Here is a 27,384-nt window from a genome sequence, read left to right as displayed (position 1 = left end):
GCCAAAATATGACATTAAGGATTCGTTCGAAATTCTATTCGATAAAAATGGTATGCTATTTTTAACATTACCAAAAAATGACGAGGATAGAGTTTTAAATAATTTAATGAACGACGTAATTAAATATAAAGCAGGTGTTAACGAAAAAGCTTTGAGAACGAAAATAGCTAAATCTAAAGATTCCAATTTTGTTGTACGTACTAAAGATAAAATGTTAAATATAAATAACGATATTGTACCTCCTCAGAATGCATTTAATTTTCATGATATTGTTGGTTAAAACAAAATTATTAACATTTAATAAAAAAATACTAACGTGACTAAATTTAAATAATGAATTAGAATAGAGACAATATAATAAATACTTCAAACATCGTATTTTTTTAATTACAAAATATCTTTTTTTTAATAAACCAGCCAGTTAAACTTATCTATAATGTTCTTGATAACATCAAAATCTTTAAAAATGTAATAATTGCGCTATTATTGTATAAGAATTGGAATTGGCATTCATCTGAGTACAAATGATATGTCTTTTGTATAAAATAAAACATCAAATAATTTCTTAATATATTTATTTATAAATAATTTTATTGTAATAAAAAATTATTGTGGCAACACCTCTCCCATATACTTATATTGTTTAAACAAATAAATTCGTCTATTGAATGTCTTAACGATGCGATAAAAATAAAGATAATAATAATTATTTAATAAATACATTTTGTGCTATTTTTTGTCTTCAAAAGCTATTTTAATATGTTCAAATGTAGCTTTTATTTTTTTTAAAATTTTGTATTGTTTTTTTTACTTGTATATTTAGTAATGCTGAAAAATTTACACAAAAAATAATGCGATATCAATATATTCAGAAAACGACATGTTCTTAAACAAACATAATTATAATTATTTCTCTCAGATTAACAAAACCAGTCCTTATTCCATGCTTGTCAATTGTGACAGATGTCAAAAAATCTGACGTTTTCGGATGCGTTCAGTAAATTATTAATTTTAATAAATAATTTCAATTAAACGCATGGACAGTTTACCGTATAATAAAATGTACATTTTTCAACAATTTCACATATAAATAATTTAGCTAAAATAATATATTTCATTATATACTTTCATAGTACGGGTATTATACTGTTATGTAGTCAAACAGGATATCTAGGTTATAAGACAAAGTGAATTCGCTCCGAAGCGATTCCATAACGAATATCAAAAATGTATACAACTGACGCGACAGTCACATGACTTATCCAAAGTTGTGTTTACATTTTTGAAGTTCGTTATGGAGTCGCTAGAATACACTTTGTCAAGCCCCGGACCGGTTAGAGGCACTTCTGTTGTGGTTGATTCTGTCAGAAAATATATAAAACCTACTTAGACATAGAAAAAAAAACATGACAAGACAGATACAGTAGGAAAAGAATGTATTGACACTTCTTTTAAGAATGTGGGCAAACGAGTGGTTGGAACACCGAGTTGATCGACTACACCCATGGACTGCAACGCCAGAGGAATTGAAAATGCGTTGCCTTTAAGGAAATGATGTGCTCGCTTCTTGCAGACCCTAAGTCATATTAGTTTGGAATTTTTTAACACTGACTGGGGGGCGCTAGTGTAGTTGAAGTCAGATATACTTGTCGTCCTATAATTATCCTTTGTAGGTTTAATTTTCTGACACTAATAGCTCATCGGGTCAATTAAATTTGTTGGACTATGATTTATATTTGACATATATTTTGTGATGAAGTGATATAATCTTTCAACTCAACATAATATAAAAAGTTCTTGTTAAATATGGCATTTACGCCCATCCAATTAAATAACAATAAATAACAACCATATTTAATTTACAATCAAATATACAGATTATATCAACTGTCATACCATAGACTAACATGTCATTTTACCTTTTTTTTTTAAATCAAAGAATATCAAAATATAAATAAAAATAATAAAAACCTTATATCCTTTCCCGTATTTACAGTTACCTAAACTAAAAACCATACAATCCAATAGCAAATAAATGCTTAAAGTGCAATATATCAACCCTTTCAGACCAATACAATATTCCCACTAGGAACAATACAATATTCCCACAATGAACGCAATATTGCGACAAATAAATGTACTATACAGTTTTCGACTAGCACAGTACCTCTGGGGCAATACAATATTGCTCCTGGCACCAATACTATATTGGCCTTGAGTTAAATACAATATTAGTCACTTTTGGACCAATACAATATTGCTTTCGAGGTCAATACAATATGGACCCTATATTATTGCTTTAAGGCTCAATTCACCTGTCCGCTTGGCTCGTCTCCACAGAATGCCGGCTGTTCTCTTTGCGATGGTTTATATCTAAATGGAGTAAACAGCCCACAGCGCCAAAGTAACTGGAAATTACATAATAATAATATGAATAAAATCGAATTAATCTGAAATAATCAGACATATATTATAAATGCGAATGTTTAGATGGATGTTTGTTAGAAGATATCTCCAGAACATGGATGTAGAACATAGTCTGAAAGAACACAAGAGACGGAGTCGCAGACGACAACTAATAAGCTATATTTACGGCTAGATTTTAAATGTAGACAACTGTTAGTCGTTAATCTTGTCTTTAAGCGAGGGTTCTGGTCCTCTGGACCTCAATAAACAAGAAAATGATCTCGGATTTTCTCTTATTATAGTTGGACTTAAGTAAAATATCTTACCCTTCGTGTTCTAAAAATAAAGCTTTCAATGCACCACGCGACCAATAACTCATAGCGTATGACAATAACTTCATTGAGAGCGGGTTCACTCGCAGGAAGTTGCCGCAGAACACTACCTGATAGACAAATAAACTTTTATATGAGAAAAATCTTACTAATATAAATGCGAATATTATAAGAGAGTCGGTGGCTCGGAGGTTAAGTACTTGACTTGTAATCTGTAGGTTGTGGGTTCGAATCTCGCCATGTACCAGTATTTTTACAGTAAAAGAAAACAAATTGATGCAGACGCATCTGTGAAGTAATTTCAAAATTATGTATGAATTCCCGGGAGTAAAGTCACACGAAATGGTAAAAAGTGGATTGTGGAGGTTCGTTTGGCCACATCAAATGGAGATCTGCGGTCTCTGCCTACCCATCTGGGTAACAGGCGTGAGTTGTTGTGTATAAATGCTAATGTCTAGATGGATTATTACAAGGTATATCAAGATCAACTGCATTCATCATCATCAGCTCACTATACGTCCCCACCGAGGGGTTCGGAGCCTACTCTAAGTTAAGGGTGATCAGGCCATAGTCAACCACGCTGACCAAGTGCAGTGACTTCACACATATCATTGAATTTCTTCATATATGTGCAGCATCACGATGTTTTCCTTCACCGTAAGAACTGCATTGATCTCAATTAAATTTGACATAATATGAAACACAGTCTGGAAGAACATAGGCTACTAAGTTTTTTTTAATACCGCGAGGACCAAGTCGCGGCAATCAGCTAGTGTCTTTATAGTTATTTTGTTATTTTATGTTTGTTTTTCTTTATGTTAAATTATATTTTTTTTAAAGTGTCCAGAGTGTTTACGTGTTGACTTACCCTTTCAATGTTTTCATTGGAGGCACACAATCTGGCGATAGAGCCAATATTATTAGTTATTGTAACTAAAGTTGCTCGAGCTAAATCTTCACGGGATACCTTCGCACGGCGTTCCGCAGCGCACATCTGACCGAAACTGTTATAAAAAGATATAAAATTCAAAGTTATTTGAAATTAAACATTTCAACATGCCTTTAGGTCTAAGAAACGCGATCCAGACATTCCAAGAAATAAAAAGTTTGATAAAGAATTTTGTCAAATTATTCATCTTACTAATATTATAAGTGTACTATGTAAGGATGGATTGATGGATGTTTATTAGAAGGTATCTCCAGAACGGCTCAAAAGATCTCGACGTTATTTGGCATAGATGAAACCCATAGTTTGGAAGAACACAGAGTCGCGGGCGACAGCTAATATAGTATACGGCTTTGATACTTTTGTCCGTATTTGAGATATATTTGAAAAAAATCTTGAGCAACATGTTTTATTGTTTAATAACGTTTTTTTTAAAGAGAATTTAAGTAACTAATTCATGACACACGTACAAATGACTTACCTACTAGCAACCAAATCCCCTGGTAATCCAAACCTGGCGTAATCTCCACCATAAATATCTCTGACAAGCTTATCAACAGTGGTGTTATCACCAGCTGCTGCTAATGCTATGGCTTCCTCGAAGCTGCTGCAGCCGGTCAGCAAACAACAGAGACCAAGGAATGTTCCACCCCCAAGGCTACGAGGCAAACGTCTGGGTTACATATTTATGTAGTAAACAACCTATAATAAAGCCTTTCTATTTCCATATCGTACTAATATTATAAATACGAATGTATGGATGGATGGATGTTAGAAGGTATCTCCAGAAAAGCTCAACAGATCTTGATGTAATTTGACATATATATAGAACATAGTTTGGAAGAACACAAAGACTACTAGTTAGCTTTTTTTTAATTCTGGGCGGACCGTGTCGCAGGAGATAACTAGTGTTATACGTATTTGTGTTTTTAATAGCTGAATGACCCAAAGTGTTAATTTTGTATGAAAAATCAATTACTTCTTTTATCTATGACAAATTAAACCAGTTCAAACTAAAGTCCAGTAAGGTACAAACTGACCTTGTACCGCTGACCCTGAAGTAATCATTGGGTCCGTTGACCACCAGCATGGAGACACCACTTCCGATATTAACCAACAAGAAGGGATAGGGCGAGGAAAAGTCAAAAGGTTTACGAACGTAAACGCTTAAGGCTTCTGCCGAGTATGGTGGCTGGAATAAAAACAAATTTCTACTTTTATTTACGTATTTCATATTAAATTTCCAAGCAATTTCATCATATTGAGGGTTGTATAAAAATTATTTTGATTTATTCCCTTTTGGTACTGACTTAAGTTACTCAATTTGAAAGTTTAGATGGATGGATGGATGTTAGTTTGAAGGTATGTCAGAAACGGCTCAACGGATCTTGATGAAGTTTGGCATACATATAGAACATAGTCTGGAAGAACACATAGGCTACTCATTAAGTTTTTTTTAAATTCCGCGCGAGCGGAGTCAAGGCTAGTCCCTTATAAGTGAATGAGGAAGGTGGTGACAATGATATTCATTTGACTTATATATGACGTGGAGTCTGAAACCCTGGTCTTACCGTATCGCTGGGCTGCTGATGCACTGGGCGTTCGTTTGGAGGTGCCCAGTAATAACATTCCTGCGCATTCATACTGTCCACAAACAACACGCCAGCTATCAACGCGTCCAGTTCATCTAGTTTTGATAGACGCATGTTCACTTCCTGAGAAAGAGAAACATACTGTATCACCCCTAAAGTATAGTAGGATACTGTTTAACCACGTGTTTTAACCCTTTGAGCGCCGGTGGATATTATGGACGTCAAAAGAAATGATTCACCATAATATGAATTACCATGTTACTTTCGTTATAAGTATTTCAAGAAGCCATTTTGCAAGCCTAATAATGATTGTCATAGGCGTTATTTGTCAAAAAATCCACTATTATAGTCATGATATAAAAATGTTAACGTTTGTTTAAGCTAAAATATATTTGACATTTTGACAAATTTTTTAGGGTTCCGTACCTCGAGAGGAAAAAACGGAGCCCTTATAGGACCACTTTGTTGTCCGTCCTTCTGTCTGTCAAGACCCCATCGGAAGGCCCTTATGACTTAGTGTAATTTATTAAATACAAGCATTTTATTATCACACTGAAGAGAGCAGATGTTAAATCGCATACAAAATTGGGCTTTACACAATTGAAATAAGGTTTAATTTAACTTTCCACCTATCTTTTAAAACATTTAAAGTTTAACCATATTCCGTTGACTTAGAATTGCTTAATACCTTTTTAAAATCCTCTTCAAACTTATACGCGCCTCCACCGGTCGCGTATATTGTGTTGACCAGATCCGCCATCCCTTTAGACCTGGCGAGCTGAAGAAACGCGCCTACTTCACTAGTAGGGAACCTAATAAAATGAAGTGTACCACGACGACCTCGTATTGTCACGTTTTCCATCTAAAAATGATTAAGTTTTTATCTTACTAATATTATAAATGCGAATGTTTAGATGGAAGTTTGTTTGTAGGTATCTCCAAAACGGCTATATGGACCATGATGAAATTTAGCATAGATGTAGAACATAGTCTGGAAAAACACATAGGCTACTTATTATGTTTTTTTAATTCTGGGCGCACAGAGATGGATATAATGACAAAAGAGTAAGCCATATGAATTCGCTGAAATCGTGAAGCCCATAGGTGTCCGCAATTGCAGATGCGTTGCCTACCTTTAATAAACGGTGGGGACGCACAGAAAGAGAAAATTTAAGGAATTAAGCACTTGAGATCTGCAGGTCCTGGGTTCGAATCCCGAACAACAAAGTGTTTTCGTGAATATTGCTGCGATATAACATACTTGTAAATGAACATCACGTCTTCCAGTCTTGCCGTACGCTGAATTCCTGGTCAGATATCGTCTAATATTCTTCAACACTTCGGTTTCTTTATCCAGTTCCCGTCTATTATTTTCTCTCGGTTCGAAATATACCAATTTGGTGAGTGTACCGCCTATATCCATGCCAAACCATGGCATCGCTAGAAATCGTATTTAAATTAGGTACAGTACTGTTTTGGGGTAGTCCCAAAAAAACTATGTCTCTTGCCATCACTGCGAAACCGACATTCTCATTTACTTATGTTCTGTTAAGAAGAAAATTCGACAATGTGCCGGTGTATCGCAACACTAGCCTTACTAAAATATCAACGTTTATGTCCCCTCACTAATCATTCTGACAATTGACTTTGTCATGAAAACGCGCCAATCGCGCCAAATTCTTCTAATTAATAATATCTAAAAGTTCGGTCTGATTTTGTACTGTTAAAATTGTTTAGAAATAGCATTCAGTTAAAGAAAAAAATAATCAATATAATTGTCTCTATAACATTCAGGAGAAGAATACGAATGACACTCCACTCGTCTAACCGTTGTCATTTATAAACCTGGTCAAATCATAAACAGACAAAAGAAGATCAAATGAATTTAACTAACTTACGAAGTAACACTTATTTAGCAATCTGAGGGGTTAGACAAAGTGCATTCGCTTCGAAGCGATTCCATAGCGAACTTCATATTATCACTTATCCAAAGTCGTCAGTTCTATACGTTTTTGAAGTTTGTTACTGAATCGCTTAGTAGCGAATGCAGTTTGTCTAACCACCCGGGGCAAGTTACGTGGTACTAAGCGTTCCATGTCATTCTAGATTTAACACTTACGTGGCGCATTATTATCTGGAGGTGTTGGAGGCGTTGGGGGCACGGAATCCGCCATCGCGGGGTTCAGCTTCACACCCACCTTGTGCGGAGACCTCCGACCGCGTTTCACCTGGCACCTGGAAACAAGATTCAAATACAGATAGAAATACAACAGTAGGAAAAGAACAGTGTCTACGAAAATAAAGGGATCAGGGCAATCTTACCCATAACATTAATTTAGCTGTGAAAATTAAATTAAGTCTGGAGCCTCTAAATCAATGGTTCCCAAACTTATTTTGTCTACTGCTCACTTTGAGAATAAATATTTTTTTAGCGCCCACATATTTTCACATATTTAAAAACCACTATAACTTCAAATTAAATTAATTAATTATTGTAACCTATATATGTATATTAACGGAGAATTCTAAACGAAACTTTTACTATAACCCGCAACTTGAGACCTGCAGCGACCACAAGGGGGCGTTATCGCACACTTTGGGAAAGACTGCTCTAAATCAACATCCAATGATTAGTTGACAGAGCCCTGGAGAGATTTTAAAGTTTATTGGTGTCCTTATCTAAGAGGCTTACGACGAGAAGAGGCTTGGATAATGATGTACCTTTAGACATTATTAGTCAGAATCCTTTTGCGCGAATGACGTCCTTTCGTTACAAAGTCCAGTGTCAGAATGATTAGTGATGGGACATAAACGTCGACATTTTAGTAAGTCTAGTGTTGTGTCGATATACTGCCACGGTTACGGATTATCTTCTAAACAGTACATACTTGACAAGCTCTTTCGGTAGTTCGTAAGGCGGCGTTGCGCGGCGCGGAGGCCGGCAGGCCGCGAGGCAGCCCTCACAGCGATGCAGGCGCATCTGTAACAAACACTATACTATTAAATACAGAATAAAACAATATAAATGTAAATCTGTGCCACTCATCAGAAAAATAAGAATCGATTAACACCTCACTCGTTAATATCGGTCAAGACGCATCGGAGATTATTCGTAACAAACGCGACCTCGCGTACATACACATCTTATATATAAAAGAAAGTCGTGTTAGTTACACTATTTATAACTCAAGAACGGCTTTACCGATATGCCTGAAAATTGTTGAGGAGGTAGCTTAGAGCCAGGAGACGGACATAGGATACTATTTATTCATTTTTCTTTCGAATTTATGCCTTAAAGAGTTGCTTTTCATTTAACTTACTAATGTTATAAATGCGAATTTTTAGATGGATTAAATGTGGATGGATGGATGGTTGGGCTGGCTACACTAATTAAGTTTTTTTAAAATATCCACGCGGACGGAGTCGCAGGCGACAGCTACTTTATATTAGTTTACGGTTACCTTTTGAATTCCACGTTGACGTAAGCTACGTATAAGTTAAATGTATAATAAAATAGCAACTTAACTACGGTAACGGTAAAAATTAAATCAGTTCATTATCGTCTTGACCCAATGGCCTGAAATACGTCAAACTATTACAAAGTAAAAGTGGTCTAACAACAAAAAGGGCTTGTGACCGGTTTTGAAGAATTTATCAATAATTATGATATCAAAAACTCGTTATTTTATAATTTAATTAAAGGTGAAAGCGTTTTTTGTTTAAATTATATAATATCCCTTATTCAAAAATAACTACTACGAGTTGTCGTCCATGATTAAGTCCACAAACCAAAAAAAAACTTAATAAGTAACTTATAAACCTCAAAAGGCAAAAAACGGAACACTTATAGGATCACCTTGTCCGTCCGTCCGTCTGTTTTTTGATTCTATGAAAAAGGATAAAAAATCCTCTGCTACTAAGGCTGGCGTTATGGGCGCGGTCATTAGTCAGAAACCTAAAACCGTTACTAATTTAACGTTTCCGAGACAACAATCTCTATATAAAACATATCGTCATCCCTGTCATTATCTTTGATAAAACAGAGATAACAATATGATTCAAACGGGAATTTAATCTCGGAAGCTTACGGTAAGAATTTATTTGAAATGGAATATACAACATTAGGAAAAGAGATGGACATTGTACCAATTCACAATCATTTTACTTATCAGAGCCAAGCCTACAGTTTGGGTCCAGTTAGATAAAATTGATAACCTTATCATGTGGCTTAAATGTTTTTAAAAATGTGTATTATTTTATCACTACAAATTATTGTAACGTAAAAAAACATTTTTAAATAAATACTTTAATACAGCACATCTCTATTAAAAGTACATATAGGTAAGAGAAACGCAGTTTATTATCGATATATCGACAATAAAGCTGTCGCCCGCGACTCCGTCCGCGCGGAATTAAAAAAACTCAGCAGCCTATGTGTTCTTGAAGACTATGTTCTATATGTATGACAAATTTTATCGACATAAGTTAAGCTTTTCTCGTGATACCTTCAAACAAACATCCATCCATCCGTCTAAACATTCCAATTTACAATATTACTAGCTGTCGCCCGTGTCACCGTACGCGCGGTATTGAAAAAAATAAACAAAATTAGTTGCTAACGTGTTCTTCCAGACTGTATTCTATATGTATACCAAATTTCATCAAGATCTGTTCAGCCGTTCTTGAGATACCTTCAAACAAACATGCATCCATCTAAACATTCGCATTTATAATATTAGTAAGAAGTAAGATGTAAGCTCCATCATTATTAAACGTCCTTGAACCCATAACGATGCAGGGATGCTCAAACGACAGCTGCGATACAAAGTTGGAGTACCACCTGTCATGCACCCCCCCTTTACCCCCTTCATACCTTATGCATACAATAATCAAACGCGTGTAAATTTATCTGACCAATTGGCAAGTGAAAAAAAAATTAAAAAATCTATTAACGTTACCGAATGAATGTCAAAAAAATCCATTAGAACTTATGCGAATTGTAACTTTCTTTTTTTTATATCAAAAGGTGGCAAACGAGCGAGCGGCCACCTGAAATCGCTGAAATAGCGAAGTGACCGTTGCCCAGACATACGCAATTGCATATGCGTTGCCTACCTTTAATCGACGGAGGAGAGGATGCACAGAAAAAAAATATTTTCCCTTTCCATGCATCCTCTCATCCGGAAAGTCCACTTCCACTTCCCATCCTTATAAGAAAAAGGGTGGGAAGCGTAAGAGGACTAATTTTGGCCTCCGGGACGCACACTCATCAGACGAAACGCGGAATTACTTCCACTTGACGCCTGTCTTCTGTGTGTTCGTGGTATTTCACCGGGCGAGGCGGGCCGATTCGTGCGAAGATGTTAAAGCGGGCTCTACCACTGTTCTCTATGTAGGTTTAAAATATACTCTGTCAAAAATAACCGCCATAACAGCGCCGCGTAACATATAAATTTCTTGCATAATAAATTGAATAGCAACAATACCACTTTCCATAAATATTACATGAACATTAGCGACAAAAAAAAACTTTGCGTTAATCCAAACCTTCAAATCATTCAAATATGCGAAACTATCTGTTGCCTGCATCTCCGTCCGCGCAATAAAAAAAAACTCAGTAGCCTATGTGTTCTTCCAGACTATGTTCTATATATATGCCAAACTTCATCTAGATCCGTTGAACCGTTCTAGAGATACCTTTAAACAAACATCCATACATTCGCATTTATATTAGTAAGAAGTAAGATTACGTGTTAATTGAATACAAAAAATTGACTAATTAGAGTCGTGACATCCGGATACATCATCAAAATTATAATTATCTAAAGTAAATAACAACATTATGTACAATAAGATTAGCTCACGTTTATTATATAAACAGAAAAAAACAACAATATTTCTATTTAGGAAGTATCGATAAAAAAGATTACCACAAGGACATCACTAAACATTATTTTTCCTCAATTAAAGCCTTTGTTTTAAATAAAAAAAAAACACTAAACAAGTAAATACTTATTAAATAAATGCGAATATTTGGAAGGATGTTTGTTAGAAGGTATCTCCGCAACCGCTCAACGGATCTCGATGAAATTTGTCATACATATAGAACATAGTCTGGAAGAACACATAGCCTACTTATTATACTCAGAAACTACTCTATTAAACTATAGTTGTTGTCCGCGACTCCGTCCACGCGTAATTAAAAGATATAATTAGCATGTGTTCAAGACTATGTTCTACATTTATGCCCAATTTCAATATCCATACATACAAACATTCCCATTTTTAATATTAGTAATATTACAGTTATAATTCATATACATTTATTTATCATATTTTTAATATAGTACATTTCATATCAAAAAAAAATACAAAACATATTATATTTAAAATAGAACACCACCGGCTGCGGAGTCCCATGACTCAAACAACCAGTGGTCAGGGCTACAGACAGGAACCTTCTCACGATGCGTGCGGTTTCTAGGATAACTGCCTTTTGTATCGGGCCCTTAATCCAACTGTTTAGCGAGAGCTTCTTGAGATGTTGGTCGCGGAGAACTAACCACAACAACGCCTTTTACCGTCTAAAATAAGCTTGTCGCATTCCATTCGTATAATCAAAATTAGCAATGGAATAGCTGGGGCTACAAGCAATGGACTGATAGAAGGCACAAGACAGACATTGACGATATCTTGTGCCGGAAGCCAAAACCCACTTTGGGTCATTATAACAAATCTTTAATTGAAATGCTAATACATTTGTTACTTTATTTAAACTAGTCTTTGTTAAGTACAATAGCAAGATTGTTCAAACGAATTCAAAATAATATTTATTGTATTCATTCAAAGGTTAAATGTCATCGTACTTAGTTGAACGCGTTATTTGACGTTCACTGTAACGTAGCGACGTCAGTTCACGACCGAGGGGAACGGGGAGTACCTTAGTGACTAGGCCATAGTCAATGCTGGCCTAGTGCGGGTTGATTCTCACTGGTAAATCATTATTACCAAGCTTTGAATACAGAGAAATGGACTAAGTAAATGTTGTTATCTTTTGGAATGCGTCATCATCAGCTCACTATGCGTCCGCAATGACTTTGCCTAATAGTTAGGTGACTAGATCGTAGTCAATGCTGGCATATTGCGGGTTGACTTCACACTTATCTTTGACGTTCCTTCGTAGCTATGTTCAGCATCACGACGTTTGTGCATGACGGAATTCGAACACAAGACCTGCAGATTACAAGTCAAATGCTTACAGCCAGAGCCACCAAAGCACTTGGTTGATTTTTAGATTTGAATCATGTATCTGGGTCAACCAAACTGCAATGGGAAAGCATTGACCGTCCTTCTGTGGGGGACGTATAATGATTTGATGATTACCTATCAATAGAGGTGGGGGCAAGCGCAAGAAGAGCTAGAGTGTACCACGATCGCGCGTGTCTTTACGTCCTGTTACCTTATGCACAACGTCTCGAGTAAAACTCCGAGCCTTCATGAAGTTTGAATACTCTACTAGATACCTTAAAATAAAAGTAAATGTAAAAAGTGTTTACTTCAAGTTATTTACATAAAAATACTTACCTGGGTAATAAATTTGAAGTACAAAAACGAACGTGAAATATTTTTATTATTCGACAATATCTTTTAATATTAAACTCACGTTTTAGTACTGAATTATATGTTTCTTTTTTACTCAAAGTTTTTCACAGGTTTTATGACCATTTTAATGTGACCCCTGAAGCTTTAACAGACTGCCGAAACAACTACTTGACAGATTTCCATGTCTGCTATATTAGTTTTCACATATCTTAGCGGCTCTATCTTCGTGCGAGTCGCTGCGCAGAACAATTTTAGGTATAGGTGTGCGTAGCGGGATGCGGGGGGAGGGGAATACACAGCTCGCAAATGACCTTGGGCTACTATTATAATACATTGGTATTATTTCTAAAAGCATAGGACATGTCTTTTTCAAATATCTTGGACGCCCAAAGTCATGTGCGCACTGCTTTGAGCATTCCGCCCTACGCCCCGCCACACATGAAAAATGTGTTCTACAGCGACTCGCGCGAACTTAAGAGCTGCCAAGATATCTGAATACTATAATACTTGCATAATTGATTACATTCGTATTATTTGTTAATTGCTCATTATCAATGTCAAATTTAAAATAACGATTATATTTAACTTATTTATATAATTAACAAATTATCTATCTACTAATTAGTTAAATATTTCCTTGAATTTATCGGGTAAATACGAAGTTGAGATATGTGCAGCTTCACGATGTTTTCCTTCACCGTAACATCTGATAAATGTACACATGTAAATCGGAAATGGAAAAACACATTGGTATATGGCGGGATTCGAACCCAGGACCTGCAGATCGCAAGTCAAGTGCTTGACCCCCTGAGCCACCGACGCTCTAAGAAATATTTAAAGAAATTGTTACGAAGGCATTCTTGAAAATATGTACGTTTAGTTATACTATAGTTCAAGTTAGAATGGGCAATTCTAAACCCTTTTGTGTCAGGCAAGTAACATGTTAACGGCCGCTCTTATCCTTTTATTTCTGTTTTTATTATAATCTCTTTATAATAATAATGAACAATGGCGAACTAACTGAAACAGTGCGTTGAGTCTTTGCCTTTTTGTTTCCGTATTTTTTAATTAAATCCATTCATTGTAATAAAATACGAGTATCTGCATGTGATAAGTGTTAACAGTGGTAGAGCTTTAACATCTTCGCACGAATTAGCTCGGCCGGTAAAATACCACGACCATACAGAAGACAGGTGTCAAGTGGAAGCAATTCCGCGTTTCGTCTGATGATTGTGCGTCCCGGAGGCCTAATTTAGTTCTCTTTCCCTTCCCACCCTTTTTCTTATAAGGAAAGGATGGGAAGTAGAAGTGGACTTTCCGGATGAGAGGATGCATGGGAAGGGAAAATATTTTCTTTCTGTGCATCCTCTCCTCCGTCGATTAAATGTAGGCAACGCATATGTAATTGCGTATGTCTATGGGCAACGGTCACTTCGCTATTTCAGCGATTTCAGGTGGCCGTTCGCTCGTTTGCCACCTTATGATATACAAAAAAATGTCATATTAGTGTACAAATGATTAATTTATTAAATTTTTATTTGTCTGTCCGTATAGCCGCATTTGTTCCGTGCAATCTCCGGAACTGGTGGACCGATTTTGACGGACTGGAAGCTGATGCTTGCGGGCATATTATGGGGTACTTTTGTTATTCTACGCGGAGGAAGTCGAGGACAACCGCTATTATTGTATAATTAATCTACACAATATAAAAACTATAACATACTAGCTGTCGCCTGTGACTCTGTCCGCGCGGAATTTAAAAAACTTAATTAGTAGCCTATTTATTCTTCCAGACTATGTTCTATTTGTATGCTAAATTTCAGCGAGATCTATGCAGCAGTTCTGGAGATATTTTCTAACCAACATCCATCTAAACCAGTGGTTCCCAAACTTATTTTGTCTTCTCCCAACTTTTAGAATAAAATTTTTTTTAGCGCCTCCATATTTACACATATTTAAAAACCACTATAACTTCAAATCAAATTAATTAATTATTGTGACCTATATATGTATTAACGGAGAATTGTAAAGGAAACTTTTACTATAACCCGCAACTTGAGACCTGCAGCGCCCACAAGGGGGCGTTATCGCACACTTTGGGAAAGACTGATCTAAACATTCACATTTATAATATTAGTATGATAGGGTTACATATAATGTTTTGTGCAAACGCTACCTTTAACCAGGGTCAAAGTCAAGGTAGAAATTAAAAGTTATACGTATAAAAACATGGAAGTAACAAGAAGTTAATTATCATTAATAAACAGTATAATTGCATAATTAACGAAAAAAATGAACAAGGAAATGTGAATTTATATTGAAGAATTTCCTACGACGGTCTTAGTTGTAGTAGGGAGATGGAACAACGGGTTATGTTCATTTTACTGATAGCTACTAATCTCTGGATAGTACATTTGTCATTGAGAGAGTGTCGGTGGCTCAGTGGTCAAGCACTTGACTTGCAATCTGCAGGTCCTGGGTTCGAATCCCGCCATGTACCAATATGTTTTTCGATATCCGATTTACATATGTACATTTATCCGACGTTCTTACGGTGAAGGAAAACATCGTGATGCTGCACATATCTGAGAAGAAATTCAATGATATGTGTGAAGTCAACCAACCCGCACTTGGCCAGCGGGGTTGACTATGGCCTAATCACCCTTAACTTAGGGTAGGCTCCGAGCCCCTCGGTGGGGACGTATAGTGAGCTGATGATTATGATGACATTTGTCATTCGGTCGTCTAGTACCATAAAATTATATGTCATATAATAACAAAAATTTTGGCGAGTAATTAGAGTAACGTATGACCTGACTTCATTTTTAACAAGATTTTAACTTACTTGGTGTATCTTTATAACTCCAGCTTGCTGTGTCATTTTCACTTCCAATATAATATACTTATTAATATATCACAGATTGAATAAATAAATAAATTTAAATTTTATCTAAAACATAACACTATTCGTCATCAACCTCTAAATCCGTCAAACGCGACAATCTATCCAATAGATTCTTCAGTATATAATCAATAATTTTATATATAAATATATTATAATAGATAAACACGAAGGATACTGCGATTATAATACGAATGTCCCACACGTACATAACACGTCCGCGCGCCGCGGCGTCCACGCAACGAATGGCGCGAGCGTTCGAAAATCAAAAATGCGCCTGCGCAACTGATAACTTGTCGGGGTCTAAAGTCTGTTACACACAAACTCCTGACGTGCATTTAAAATTTGTTTTGTAAACGTACTTTCTTATAACGTAACGTTGAGTTTCACTAATAATTCGCGTGGTATAACAATATTTTAGAGGTCATGTCAAGGACAAAATTAAAAAAAATATAAATTATTTATTTTCATATATTAATATTAACTTTGCGAGCACAATCGAGACTTTTTACTTAATTTTTGTCATTTTAATGACAAATAAAACATAAAAAATGGTTACTTTGAATTGTTAACGTGGGTTCCTGAGATAAAAATCAGTATAAATCATATCGTTTTTACGTTTTAATCAGGGATTTAAGCCTCGGAAACATCAAGGTTAATGTATCAACGTTTCACCTGACTTACCTTGGGTTTCTGACACCTAACAGATATGACAATATGTTTTAAACGGAGATTTTGAACTCAGTAACCCACGGTCATACGAAAGGATGTTTAGTAAAGATAGGATCGTATCCAAAGCTATTGTATTAAGTCAAACAACTTTATATATGTAAATATTTGTATCGTATACAAGGACAATCTAACTATAACTTCACTGCTGTGGCACTTGTGTTTTTATAGTATTATAATAAACTAGCAGTTGCCCGTGACTTTGTCTGCTGTGAAATTTAGATGGATGTTTGTTAGAAGGTATCTCCGGAACAGCTGAACGGATCTCGATAAAAATTTGGCATACAAATAGAACATAGCCTGAAAGAGCACATAGGCTCCTATTTTTTTTTTATTTCGCGTGGACCGAGTCGCGGGCGATAGCTAGTTTAATAATAACCTACCGATTGCCCGTGACTTCATCAGTGTGTTATCTTACTAATATTATAGATGCGAATGTTTAGATAGATGGATGTTAGAATGTATCTCCAGAACGGTTCAATGGATTTTGATGAAATTTGACATATAGAACATAGTCTGGAAGAACACATAGGCTAATATCTTTTTTTAATTCCACGCTGTTCGCAGTTCGTATAACATGCTTTTACTAAAAGGTGTCAGATATTATTGTGGCATTATAAATATTTACTTAAATTATTCAAACTTTCGTGAGACATTATAGGCCAGGCCCGTCGCGTGAGTTAGCTGAGGGCCGCGTCCGCGAAATAATACCAGTACCACACATCCTGATGAAGGGCCCCCGATGGGTCCGAAACTATACGGTGCCGCCACCGGACGTATATACGTGAGTGTTTAGCCGTGTTTATATATCAGTTTAAATATTTACTTGTATCGCTGTTGTAGGAAAAAAATACTTTTATTTTCTTTTATCGTATATTATAGCTTTTATATGTAAGGGGGCTATCTGTGTTGTTAAATTTAATTATGTGTATGTAAAATAACTATTAAATAAATGTTAAATATATATATATATATATATATCGACTACTATTTTGTGCAAGTTTTTTTTAAGTGATAATTTTTACTGCATTTTAAACTTTTTGTTTTTAAAAATTTACCAATATTATAAATGCGAATGTTTAGATGGATGTTTGTTTAAAGGTATCTACAGAACGGCAGCACGGATCGCGCTGAAATTTGTCATAGTTGGAACATAGTCTGGAAGAACACATAGACTACTGAGTTTTTTTTTGCAATCGTACAGAGTTGTGGGCGATTAATCAACGATTAACCATGAAAGATTTTTTTTATAATTAAAAATATCTTTTTGCATTTCTTAAAATTTTTGAAAAATTATTCTCGCGATTAAAATGGCGGGTGTCAGCTGGTTGTATACATAGGTACAGATTATACGATATTGTTGCGTTCAAGGCTCGTTCACCTTGCTCTCAAAGCTTGCAAGGTGCGGACTTTTTTTTTAATTTAACCTTAAAAATATAAAGTTAAGACAAAATACATATTTTACATCCAATTTAAATGGTATGTTGTATGTTATGAATGGGATATTTGTATAGATTACGTTGTTTAATATTCCGAACAAGTTTAGTTTTAAAAAAGTATTTTATAATATTAGTATCAAATATTTGTTTACAAAGTTAAGGCCTTGATTTAAATGGTTTGTCTTATCATCATCATCAGCTCACTATACGTCCCTACTGAAGGGCTCGGAGCCTACCCTAAGTTAAGGGTGATTAGGACATAGTCAACCATAGGCCAAGTGCAGTGACTTCACACATATATTTGAATTTCTTCTCAGATATGTGCAGCATCACGATATTTTCCTTCATCGTAACATCGGATAAATGTATGTAAATCGGAAATGGAAAACACATTGGTACATGGCGGGATTCGAACCCAGGACCTGTAGAGCAAGTCAACTTGACTCCTCAGCCACCAATGCTGTTTACATCTCTTATATAACATCTAAAGTCAAGGTAAAGTTAATACATAAACTTTGGCAAGTATGGTTCAAATATGTCAAACTGTCAAACAATACGTCAATATTCTTGTTTTTAGGACTAACAATAGATTTACGTCAATTGTTTTTCATAAGTAAACGTAACCAATTGCTCATAAGGGAACGTACCCATACTACGTAACCCGTTTAGGGGGGGGGCGCAGATTTTAGTCACGTAGTCGTTAGTTGTTTTTTTTCAAAATACATAATTCACTAGTAATTTAAGAATGCATGCAGTCTTATGCTATAAAGAAGAGTATGAGCCAAATTATTTCTTTTTTAATTTTTACCTGCGAAATGATTAAAAATCATAATAATGAATTATTACGTGAAAACTAAAGGGAGGGGGGGGGTGTCTTGGCATGTATTACGAGTGGTCACCGAGGGGAGGGAGGGATCGAGAAAACTAAAAAAATACTTAGTATGGGTATGTTCCCTAACTTGTATTGTAGTGGGTTTCTAATACTTAAATCTGCATTTAAAATATATTATTATATCAGTACTGTCAACGATAATGACAGGGATGCCGATATGTTTTATACAGTCTCAGAAAACCACGGTAATGGCTATGTGGAGTACATAATATTATGTTTAATAAAAAAAACACTAATTATTGCCCATTAGGACAAAGACAACCAATAACCTTACTAATATTATAAATGCGAATGTTTAGAACAGTGGTTCCCAAACTTATTTTGTCTGCTGCCCACTTTGAGAATAAATATTTTTTTTAGCGCCCCCATATTTTCACATATTTAAAAACCACTCTAACTTCAAATTAATTAATTACTGTGACCTATATATGTATATTAACGGAGAATTGTAAAGGAAACTTTTACTATAACCCGCAACTTGAGACCTGCAACGCCCACAAGGGGGCGTTATCGCACACTTTGGGAACGATTGGTTTAGATTATGTTTGAAGGTATCTCCAGAACGTCTGAACGGATCTCGATGAAATTTGGCATACATATAAAACATAGTCTGGAAGAACATATAGGCTACTAAGTTTTTTATTTAATTTAGTATAATATATGAATAAATCAGTGTTTATTTGTATTACAAATTGCAATACACCATATTATTACTATGTGACATATTTATTTTTTACGACATAAATATAATTTGTTAAAAAGTAAATATTTTCCAAGACACACCTCCTTAGCAAAGAATTACACTAATTTTTCACACAAACATGTATAACACAATAGTTTTCAGCCATTTACAGAGATGTTGCCTATAAAGACAGATTTACACGGAATCAATTACTGACTACGGATTCAATACAAGCGTTGACCCGAAAAAAAAATATTGATTTGAAGTCAGTACAGTCAGCTGCATTAATATTTACAAAAAAATAAATTAACAGTAGTAGAGCCTTAACATCTTCGCACGAATTGACTCGGCTCGCCCGGTGAAATACCACGACCACACAGAAGACAGGCGTCAAGTGGAAGCTATTCCGCGTACAGTAATGATGAGTGTGCGTCCCGTAGGCCTAATTTAGTCCACTTTCCCTTCCCACCCTTTTTCTTACAAGGAAAGGATGGGAAGTAGAAATTGACTTTCCGGATGATAGGATGCATGGAAAGTAAAAATATTTTCTTTCTGTGCATCCTCTCCGCCGATTAGTAGGCAACGCATTTGCAATTGCGTATGTCTATGGGCAACGGTCGCTTTGTTATTTCAGCGATTTCAGGTGGCCGCTCGCTCGTTTGCCACCTTATGATATAAAGCTCCATTGTTACAACGACATTGACTTGTCTACTGACCCTGTGTTAAACAATCTTTATTTCTTCAATAGAAGCAATATACAATATTCAGTGGAACACCACGGTTATAATAGTACAATCTTTATATGACATACAAATATTTATTCACATAAAAGTCAACGAATGACGTAAAATTATAAATGAACATATTTATTTTACAAACTGACAAATCCGTACCAGTCCAATGACCTCGTAAAATCGCGTATTGATAATGGTTAGCGAAGGACATATTTCCTACAAGACAAAAAGTTACATTTTTTTATATCATAAGGTGGCAAATGAGCGAGCGGCCACCTGAAATCGTTAAAATAGCAAAGTAACCGTTGCCCATAGATATACGCAATTGCATATGCGTTGACTACCTTTAATCGACGGAGGAGAGGATGCACAGAAAGAAAATATTTTACTTTTCCATGCATTGGTCCGGAAAGTCCACTTCCAGTTACCATCCTTTCCTTATAAGAAAAAGGGTGGGAAGGGAAAGAAGAGTAAATTAGGCCACCGGGAAGAAACGCGTAATTACTTCCACTTCATGCCTGTCTTCTGTGTGGTCGTAAAATTTAACCGGTAGAGTCAGGGCAATTCGTGCAGAGATGTTAAAGCGAGCTCTACCACTGTTAAAGATTAAATATCTTAAGAAATATCATAAGAGATGTAACTCTTTATGTTGGATAACTATTGGGTAAGAGACATCATCAGCTAAGTACAGGTCCCCACTAAGGGGATCGGAGCCTACCCTAAGTTAATGGCCCAGTGCAGTGACTTCACACATATCTTTGAACATCACAGATATAGGCATGTTGCATCACGATGTTTTCCTTCACCGTAAGAACGTCGGATAAATGTACATATGTAAATCGGAAATGGAAAAACACATTAGTACATGGCGGTATTCGAACTCAATAGTTGCAGATTACTAGTCAAGTGCTTAACCCCTGAGCCACCGACGCTCTAAGAGAGACAAGCTAAAAGGAACAAACGCTATTATAATCTTGTCGACAATATTATTAATAGAAACTGGGTTTAAAGGCAACAACGTATAATACGTATTTATACCAAGAGATGGCGCTTTTATAAAAATTTAAAGTGACATATAGGAGGCGCCACTGTAATTAAAATACTATTTCGTACTAAAAAATGTGCTCATTAAGTCTCGACTGTACTTATAAAACAAAATTAAACGTAAATGAACATAGCTTTAAAAGTTTTGTATACGACTGTACTTTTTATCTTAAAACGTACATAATTTTACCACTTGACTGTTTTTAAACGTCATAGAATCGTAATAACCACAAATGGGAAGTACTAGGATGTCATAGACAATTGTCCTTACGAGACAAATACATAAGGATAATAATAAGATTTACTAAGGATGTTTTCAATATTATTGGGATTTTGTACTTACGTAAAATTATTTAATGACGTACAGGATGTTTGTTATGTAATAAAGGTGTTTTCAATAGGCCCAATTGACAATAATATTCCCCCCAAACATCCCGTAAATAAATCTTATTATTATCTTATGAGAGCGTCAGTGGTTCAGGGTGTTTAAAGCACTTGACTTGTAATCTTCAGGTCTTGGGTTTGAATCCCGCCATGTATCAATGTGTTTTTCAATCTTCGATTTACATATGTACATTTATCCGACGTTCTTACGGTGAAGGAAAACATCATGATGCTGCACATATCTGAGAAGAAATTAAAAGATATGTGTGAAGTCAACCAACCAGCACTTGGACAGCGTGGTTGACTATGGCCAAATCACCCTTAACTTAGGGTAGGCTCCGAACCCCTCGGTGGGGACGTACAGTGAGCTGATGATGATGAATTCTTACTAATTTTCGAGAATTTTAAGGACAACTAGTCTATAAATATAAATAAAATCCAATTTAAAATGTTGTCTTTATGTAATAACGAAATTTTAAATTTATGTCTCTCTATTTTCCCACAAGGCAATTGTTACGGGAAAATCGCGGGAACAGGAGCGATGTCGACGATTTTAGGCTATTTCTTTCCGCACATACAAAACCTTTCGATCATTAGGTTTTTAAATAACACGAGCATGACTGATTTCTATCACGCTGTTAGGTCAAGGGGTCGGCAGTGTTAATCATGAATGATAGTTGATATCTGAAACATGAATATTAATAACTTTGACCTAGCTAACTGCGTAGAAACGGAAGAATTTGTTTATCGTACTTTGAACAAGCGATACGCGTATGCTAAAGCAAACTGGAATGACAACGTAAAGGATGTACCACACTGATGTACGAAAACGTAACGAAATCGTAGCGAAAACGCAACACAATTTCATGCTACATATTCGAGTCGTTATTAAGATTGCCTCAAGGATAACTAGGCGATACAATCCGTGGTGTAATTTTGCAGCTAGTTAGCTGTCACACGAGTCCAACCGCAATGAATTTAAAAAAAAACAACTTAATTACTAGCCTATGTGTTGTTCCAGACTATGTTCTATATCCATGCAAAATTTCAGAGAGATCCATGCACCCGTGCTGGAGATATCTTCAAACAAACATCCATCCATCCAAACATTCCCATTTATAATATTTGTTAGGTGTTGTTGATTCGAAGTCCATGGACATCCACAACACCAGAGAAACTAATTGCTAGCTGGCCTCTTTTCTTGAACGACGCTAAGTCCTATTTGGAAATAATGAAGAATAGAGTATTCCACACCGAAACTATTCCAGGTAGAAAGTAAAACGCATTAGAAGGGGAAATATCTTTCTGTCGGTTCCCTCTCCTGCAGGCGGTCACTTCGCTTTTGCAAATTCAGGAGACTTTAAATTATTAACGCGGAATTATTATATTTCTACCTTTCTTTCCTTCTACAGGATAATGAGGTAAATTACGACGACACATACTAGTATAGGATAGGAAAAGGATCTTACAAAATGAAGGATACATCCAATGCTTGCTGTCCTGCTCAGTCTCCAAGGGTGGGAAGGAGAGAGCAGACCTGTAAGGAGAGGATTAATGAAGGATATGGAAACAGTAGGACCCGGACAAATAGGAGTCTAAGGGACGGTTTCTCTCTAACCCAAGTTTCTCGCTTATACGGTTCACTCGTACGACTTTATTATTAGTAGCTTTAATTAAAATTGAAACTATGATTTAATATTATTCAAATAACCTAATAATATACCACATTTAACATAAACTAGCTGTTGCACGCAACTCCGTCCGCGCTGAATTCAAAAGAAGTTAAATAAGTAGCCTATATGTTCTTCCAGACTTCTACATCTATGTAAAATTTCAGCGGATCTGTTCAGCCGTTCTGGAGATACCTTCAAACAAACATCCATCCATGCAAACATTCGCATTTATAATATTAGTCAGATAGTAAGATAACACATTTAGGTTTTCATAATGACCAATTGCGTTCACGCACCGCTCTTGTGGCATCTCTCTAAATGTTCAAATATTGTTCATCTACTCGGTAATAGGCATAGCGAATAAACGGCAGACGCGAATTACCAAGATCAACTGTCAAGATTCACTCCGCCATGTTGAAAAACAGGTAACGAGGGATCAGACAGATAGAAATGACGACGCGTGCATGTACGAAACTCTATTACGTTGTATAGGTTTTGCCCGGGACTCCGTCGGCGCTGTATTAAACACAAACTAAAAAACCTATGTGTTCTTCCATGCTATGTTCTACATCTATGCCAAATTTCAGCGAGATCCGTGCAGCCGTTTCGGTGATTCGCATTTATAATATTAGTAAGATTACTAAGTTCCAAAGCGACTAAAATCTTCAGGTCTCCAAGATTTAAGTTGCCGTGTGTAGAAAAATGACGTCGGTGGCTCAGTGGTCAAGCACGTGACTTGCAATCTGCAGGTCCTGGGTTCGAATCCCGCCATGTACCAATGTGTTATTCCATTTCCGATTTACATATGTACATTTATTCGACGTTCTTACGGTGAAAGAAAACATCGTGATGCAACCTGCACATATCTGAGAAGAAATTCAATGATATGTGTGAAGTCAACCAAACCGCACTTGGCCAGCGTGGTTGACTATGGCCTAATCACCCTTAACTTAGGGTAGGCTCCCAGCCCCTCGGCGGGGACGTATAGTGAGCTGATGATGTGTAGAAAATGCCTTACATATATGTCATAGCCGTTTCTATTATAGATAAGTTCACAACACTTATCTTGGTTATTAAAATCAATGTTATCTTTTAATCCAAACCCCTACATATAATACTATCAGAGAACTGATATAATTTATCTGAGTAACATAATTGGAATGTTTTATATCTGACTGTATATCTGTGCCAATATTTCGCATACTACAGCAACGTTATCTAACCAGAGGGCCTAGTACGAATATTTGCGACACGCGGCCTTCGTAACATGACATGATACGTCAAATTTTGTACGAGTTTTGATGGTGTAATTATTACATGCTAGCTGTCGTCCACAATTAATAAGTAGCCTATGTGTTCTTCCAGACTATGTTCTATATGTATGGCAAATTAAATTAAAATCCATTCAGCCGTTCCGGAGATATCTTCAAACAACCATCCATTCAAACATTCGCATTTATAATAATACTAGCGGACCCGACAGACGTTGTCCTGTCTACACGTCTTTAATTTGAATATATTAATATGAAGTTAATATTTGATGAAAATTGTGAATCTAAACCATTCCCCGATCCCCTTGAACACACACAAAAAATTTCATCAAAATCGCTCCAGTCGTTTGAGATAAGTTCAGTGACATACACACTCACAGAAGAATTATATATATAAAGACTAGCTGTCATCCGCGCCTCCGTCCGCGCAGAATTAAAAAATAAATTCCAGCTTGATACCTTCACGCGTTTTTGAAAAAAATAATCTTGACAGACAGACGGAAGGTCAACAAAGTGATCCTATAAGGATTCCGTTTTTTCCTTTCGAGCTACGGAACCCTAAAAACATAATTGTTAGCCTATGTATTCTTCCAAACTATGACATGTGTGCCAAATTACATTAAAATCCGATGAGCCGTTCTGGATATAAACATTCATATTAGTAAGACTAATAATAAAAAATCACTCACCTAACACCATCCCTGGACGAATCCACAATGCGTTTATAATAAATATCCAGATTTATTTGTAGCCAGTACTATAGATATGACACCGTCACCGCCTTTCCATACTTTATTGTCCTGAAACAAACATTACAATGAGTATTTATAGTCCAGTTGTAGAAATATTGTTGTACATGCATCTCTAAAGTTTGAACCTCTATATGTTGAAAAAAAGAAGACCTTGAACTCAAACAAAATGTTTTTCTTTATATTATAAGGTGGCAAACAACCAAGCACTTGAAATTGCTGAAAGCGGCCATTGCCCATAGACATTTGCATGCATATGCATTGCCTACCTTTAATCTACAGAGGGGATGCACAGAAAGAATATTTTCCCTTTGAATGCATCCTCTCATCCGGAACATCCACTTCCCATTCTTTCTTTATAAGAAAAAGAGTAGGAAGGGAAAGAGGACTACAAGGTCTCCGACACACACACTCATCAGACTGTACTTGGAATCGCTTCCACTTGAGGCATGTCTTCTGTGTGGTTGTGGTATTACACCGGGCGAATCGGCTAATTCGAATATTATAGCGGGCTCCACACCTGTATGAATCTTCCCTACAACAATTTAAGTACAAAGCATTTCCTGCTCCTATTATGTCATTTTACATTAAGTCTTATTAAAAATAAACTCATTTTAATATCTGTAACAACCAGTTTCCTTTTGTTGGTGCATGGAAATAGAAACTCTTTTAAAATTCAAATTAACACAATCAAGATATTCTTACAAGAGTTAAAATTAACATTTGAATGTAAAGTTATATTTTTAGAAGGAAGCTTAGTGGGACTCCTTTCAGATTCTTCAAAATATATATTTCTAGTCTCTTAAAAGTATGGGGCAAATTATTACATAGCCTAGTATTTATTTATTTAAGCTTTGTATATAATAGAACAGATGTTGCATGGGGCTGAAAAGTCCTTTAGCCACAGACAGGTTGACACAGTGTGGGCAGGCTTACCGCAAGTGGATGCGGGCATCCTAGATAGGGCTAACACACAACAGATCATGATGGCAATCTTTGGGGGATGCCTTGCCCAGCAGTATGCAGTGATACCCATATTACCATTGTTAGAATACTCTAAAATCAGTCTTATTCCCAGGACATAGAACTACAGTCTTGGACAAGCAAGAAATCTCTGTAAGAGAGTCATCATCCACTCATGAGAGACAAACTCTATAGGCGAGAAACTTTGGTTAGAGAGTAACCTCTATGAGCGAGAAAATTATTGCTGTCCTTTGGACTGTCGCTAATCCAGATTCAACGGTATAATAGTTTCGTTATTTGTATGTACTATATTTAAATATACAATATATGTTATACAAGTAATGTTAACTTACAAATAACAGTACGATTTATAATAAAATATGAATTTATTAATATTTAATTTCTCGTAATATGAAATAATACTAACCTATATAGATTTCGTGCCTAACCACATAGATTGCAAACGTAACGTGAAGACCATGAAATGTATGTGTTTATGTTGCAATCAAGATTATACTGATTAAACGTAAACAGGTCTAGAGTACAATGATACCGTAGTGCAAATACGCACACACGTCTTTTCATAATTGCTTGCAAAAAGTGGGACAAAACCGTACCTACAACCTAGATCTCTATCTCCGTAAAAACTAAACTTAAATTAGGATAATTAGTAAAATTAACTTACCAATAGTAGTCTCAAAGGCACTAAATGATCAATTTCAATTAATAAATATAAATAGTTGAAAATATACGATATATTGTGGCGTGACACCGGGCAGCTCACATTTGTGTAAAAATTGCACAGATTATATTTTGAAATTGAACTTGAAAATAAATGTCAAGTAAAAACGCGTTCGGAATCATACGGATGAAATTATCCCTGATTGTTATTTAACCGCGTTTGATTGATATTCTTTATTTTTATTAAGTTTCAAAGATCTCTCTCGAATAAAATAATAGTAAATGATACATAATTTGTCAGTAGAAACGTAGAAACCTTTTTTCAGTTGCACTTTAGTTGACATTTCCTTTCTTTGCATACAT

The 27,384-nt window shown here is 35.7% G+C and overlaps 1 protein-coding gene across 3 annotated transcripts; it reads right to left on the bottom strand.

Moving 5' to 3' along the window:
- Positions 1-1,930: 1,930 nt before the first annotated feature.
- Positions 1,931-27,144, bottom strand: fbl (pantothenate kinase 3 fbl). Of its 3 annotated transcripts, XM_013318965.1 has the most exons (13): positions 27,026-27,144; positions 25,318-25,428; positions 23,154-23,221; positions 8,165-8,256; positions 7,396-7,511; positions 6,538-6,716; positions 5,965-6,138; positions 5,256-5,399; positions 4,725-4,876; positions 4,166-4,342; positions 3,607-3,742; positions 2,733-2,848; positions 1,931-2,408 (listed from the first exon to the last, which is right to left on the bottom strand). In XM_013318965.1, the coding sequence occupies exons 2-13, from the start codon at positions 25,325-25,327 to the stop codon at positions 2,312-2,314; spliced, it is 1,461 nt and encodes a 486-aa protein (XP_013174419.1). In that variant the 5' UTR covers positions 25,328-25,428; positions 27,026-27,144; the 3' UTR covers positions 1,931-2,311. The 3 variants fall into 3 exon arrangements, with proteins under 3 accessions (XP_013174419.1, XP_013174421.1, XP_013174420.1); XM_013318967.1 differs by lacking the exon at positions 23,154-23,221; XM_013318966.1 differs by lacking the exons at positions 23,154-23,221; positions 25,318-25,428; positions 27,026-27,144 and adding an exon at positions 15,724-15,989.
- Between the last annotated feature and the right edge of the window lie 240 nt (positions 27,145-27,384).

Source organism: Papilio xuthus, unplaced genomic scaffold (genome assembly GCF_000836235.2).
Source record: "Papilio xuthus unplaced genomic scaffold, Pxut_1.1 DF826776.1, whole genome shotgun sequence".
In the NCBI taxonomy this organism is placed as follows: Eukaryota; Metazoa; Arthropoda; class Insecta; order Lepidoptera; family Papilionidae; genus Papilio; species Papilio xuthus.
The sequence above is the reverse complement of the archived record's forward strand: the minus strand, read 5'-3'. Positions and strand labels throughout refer to the sequence as shown.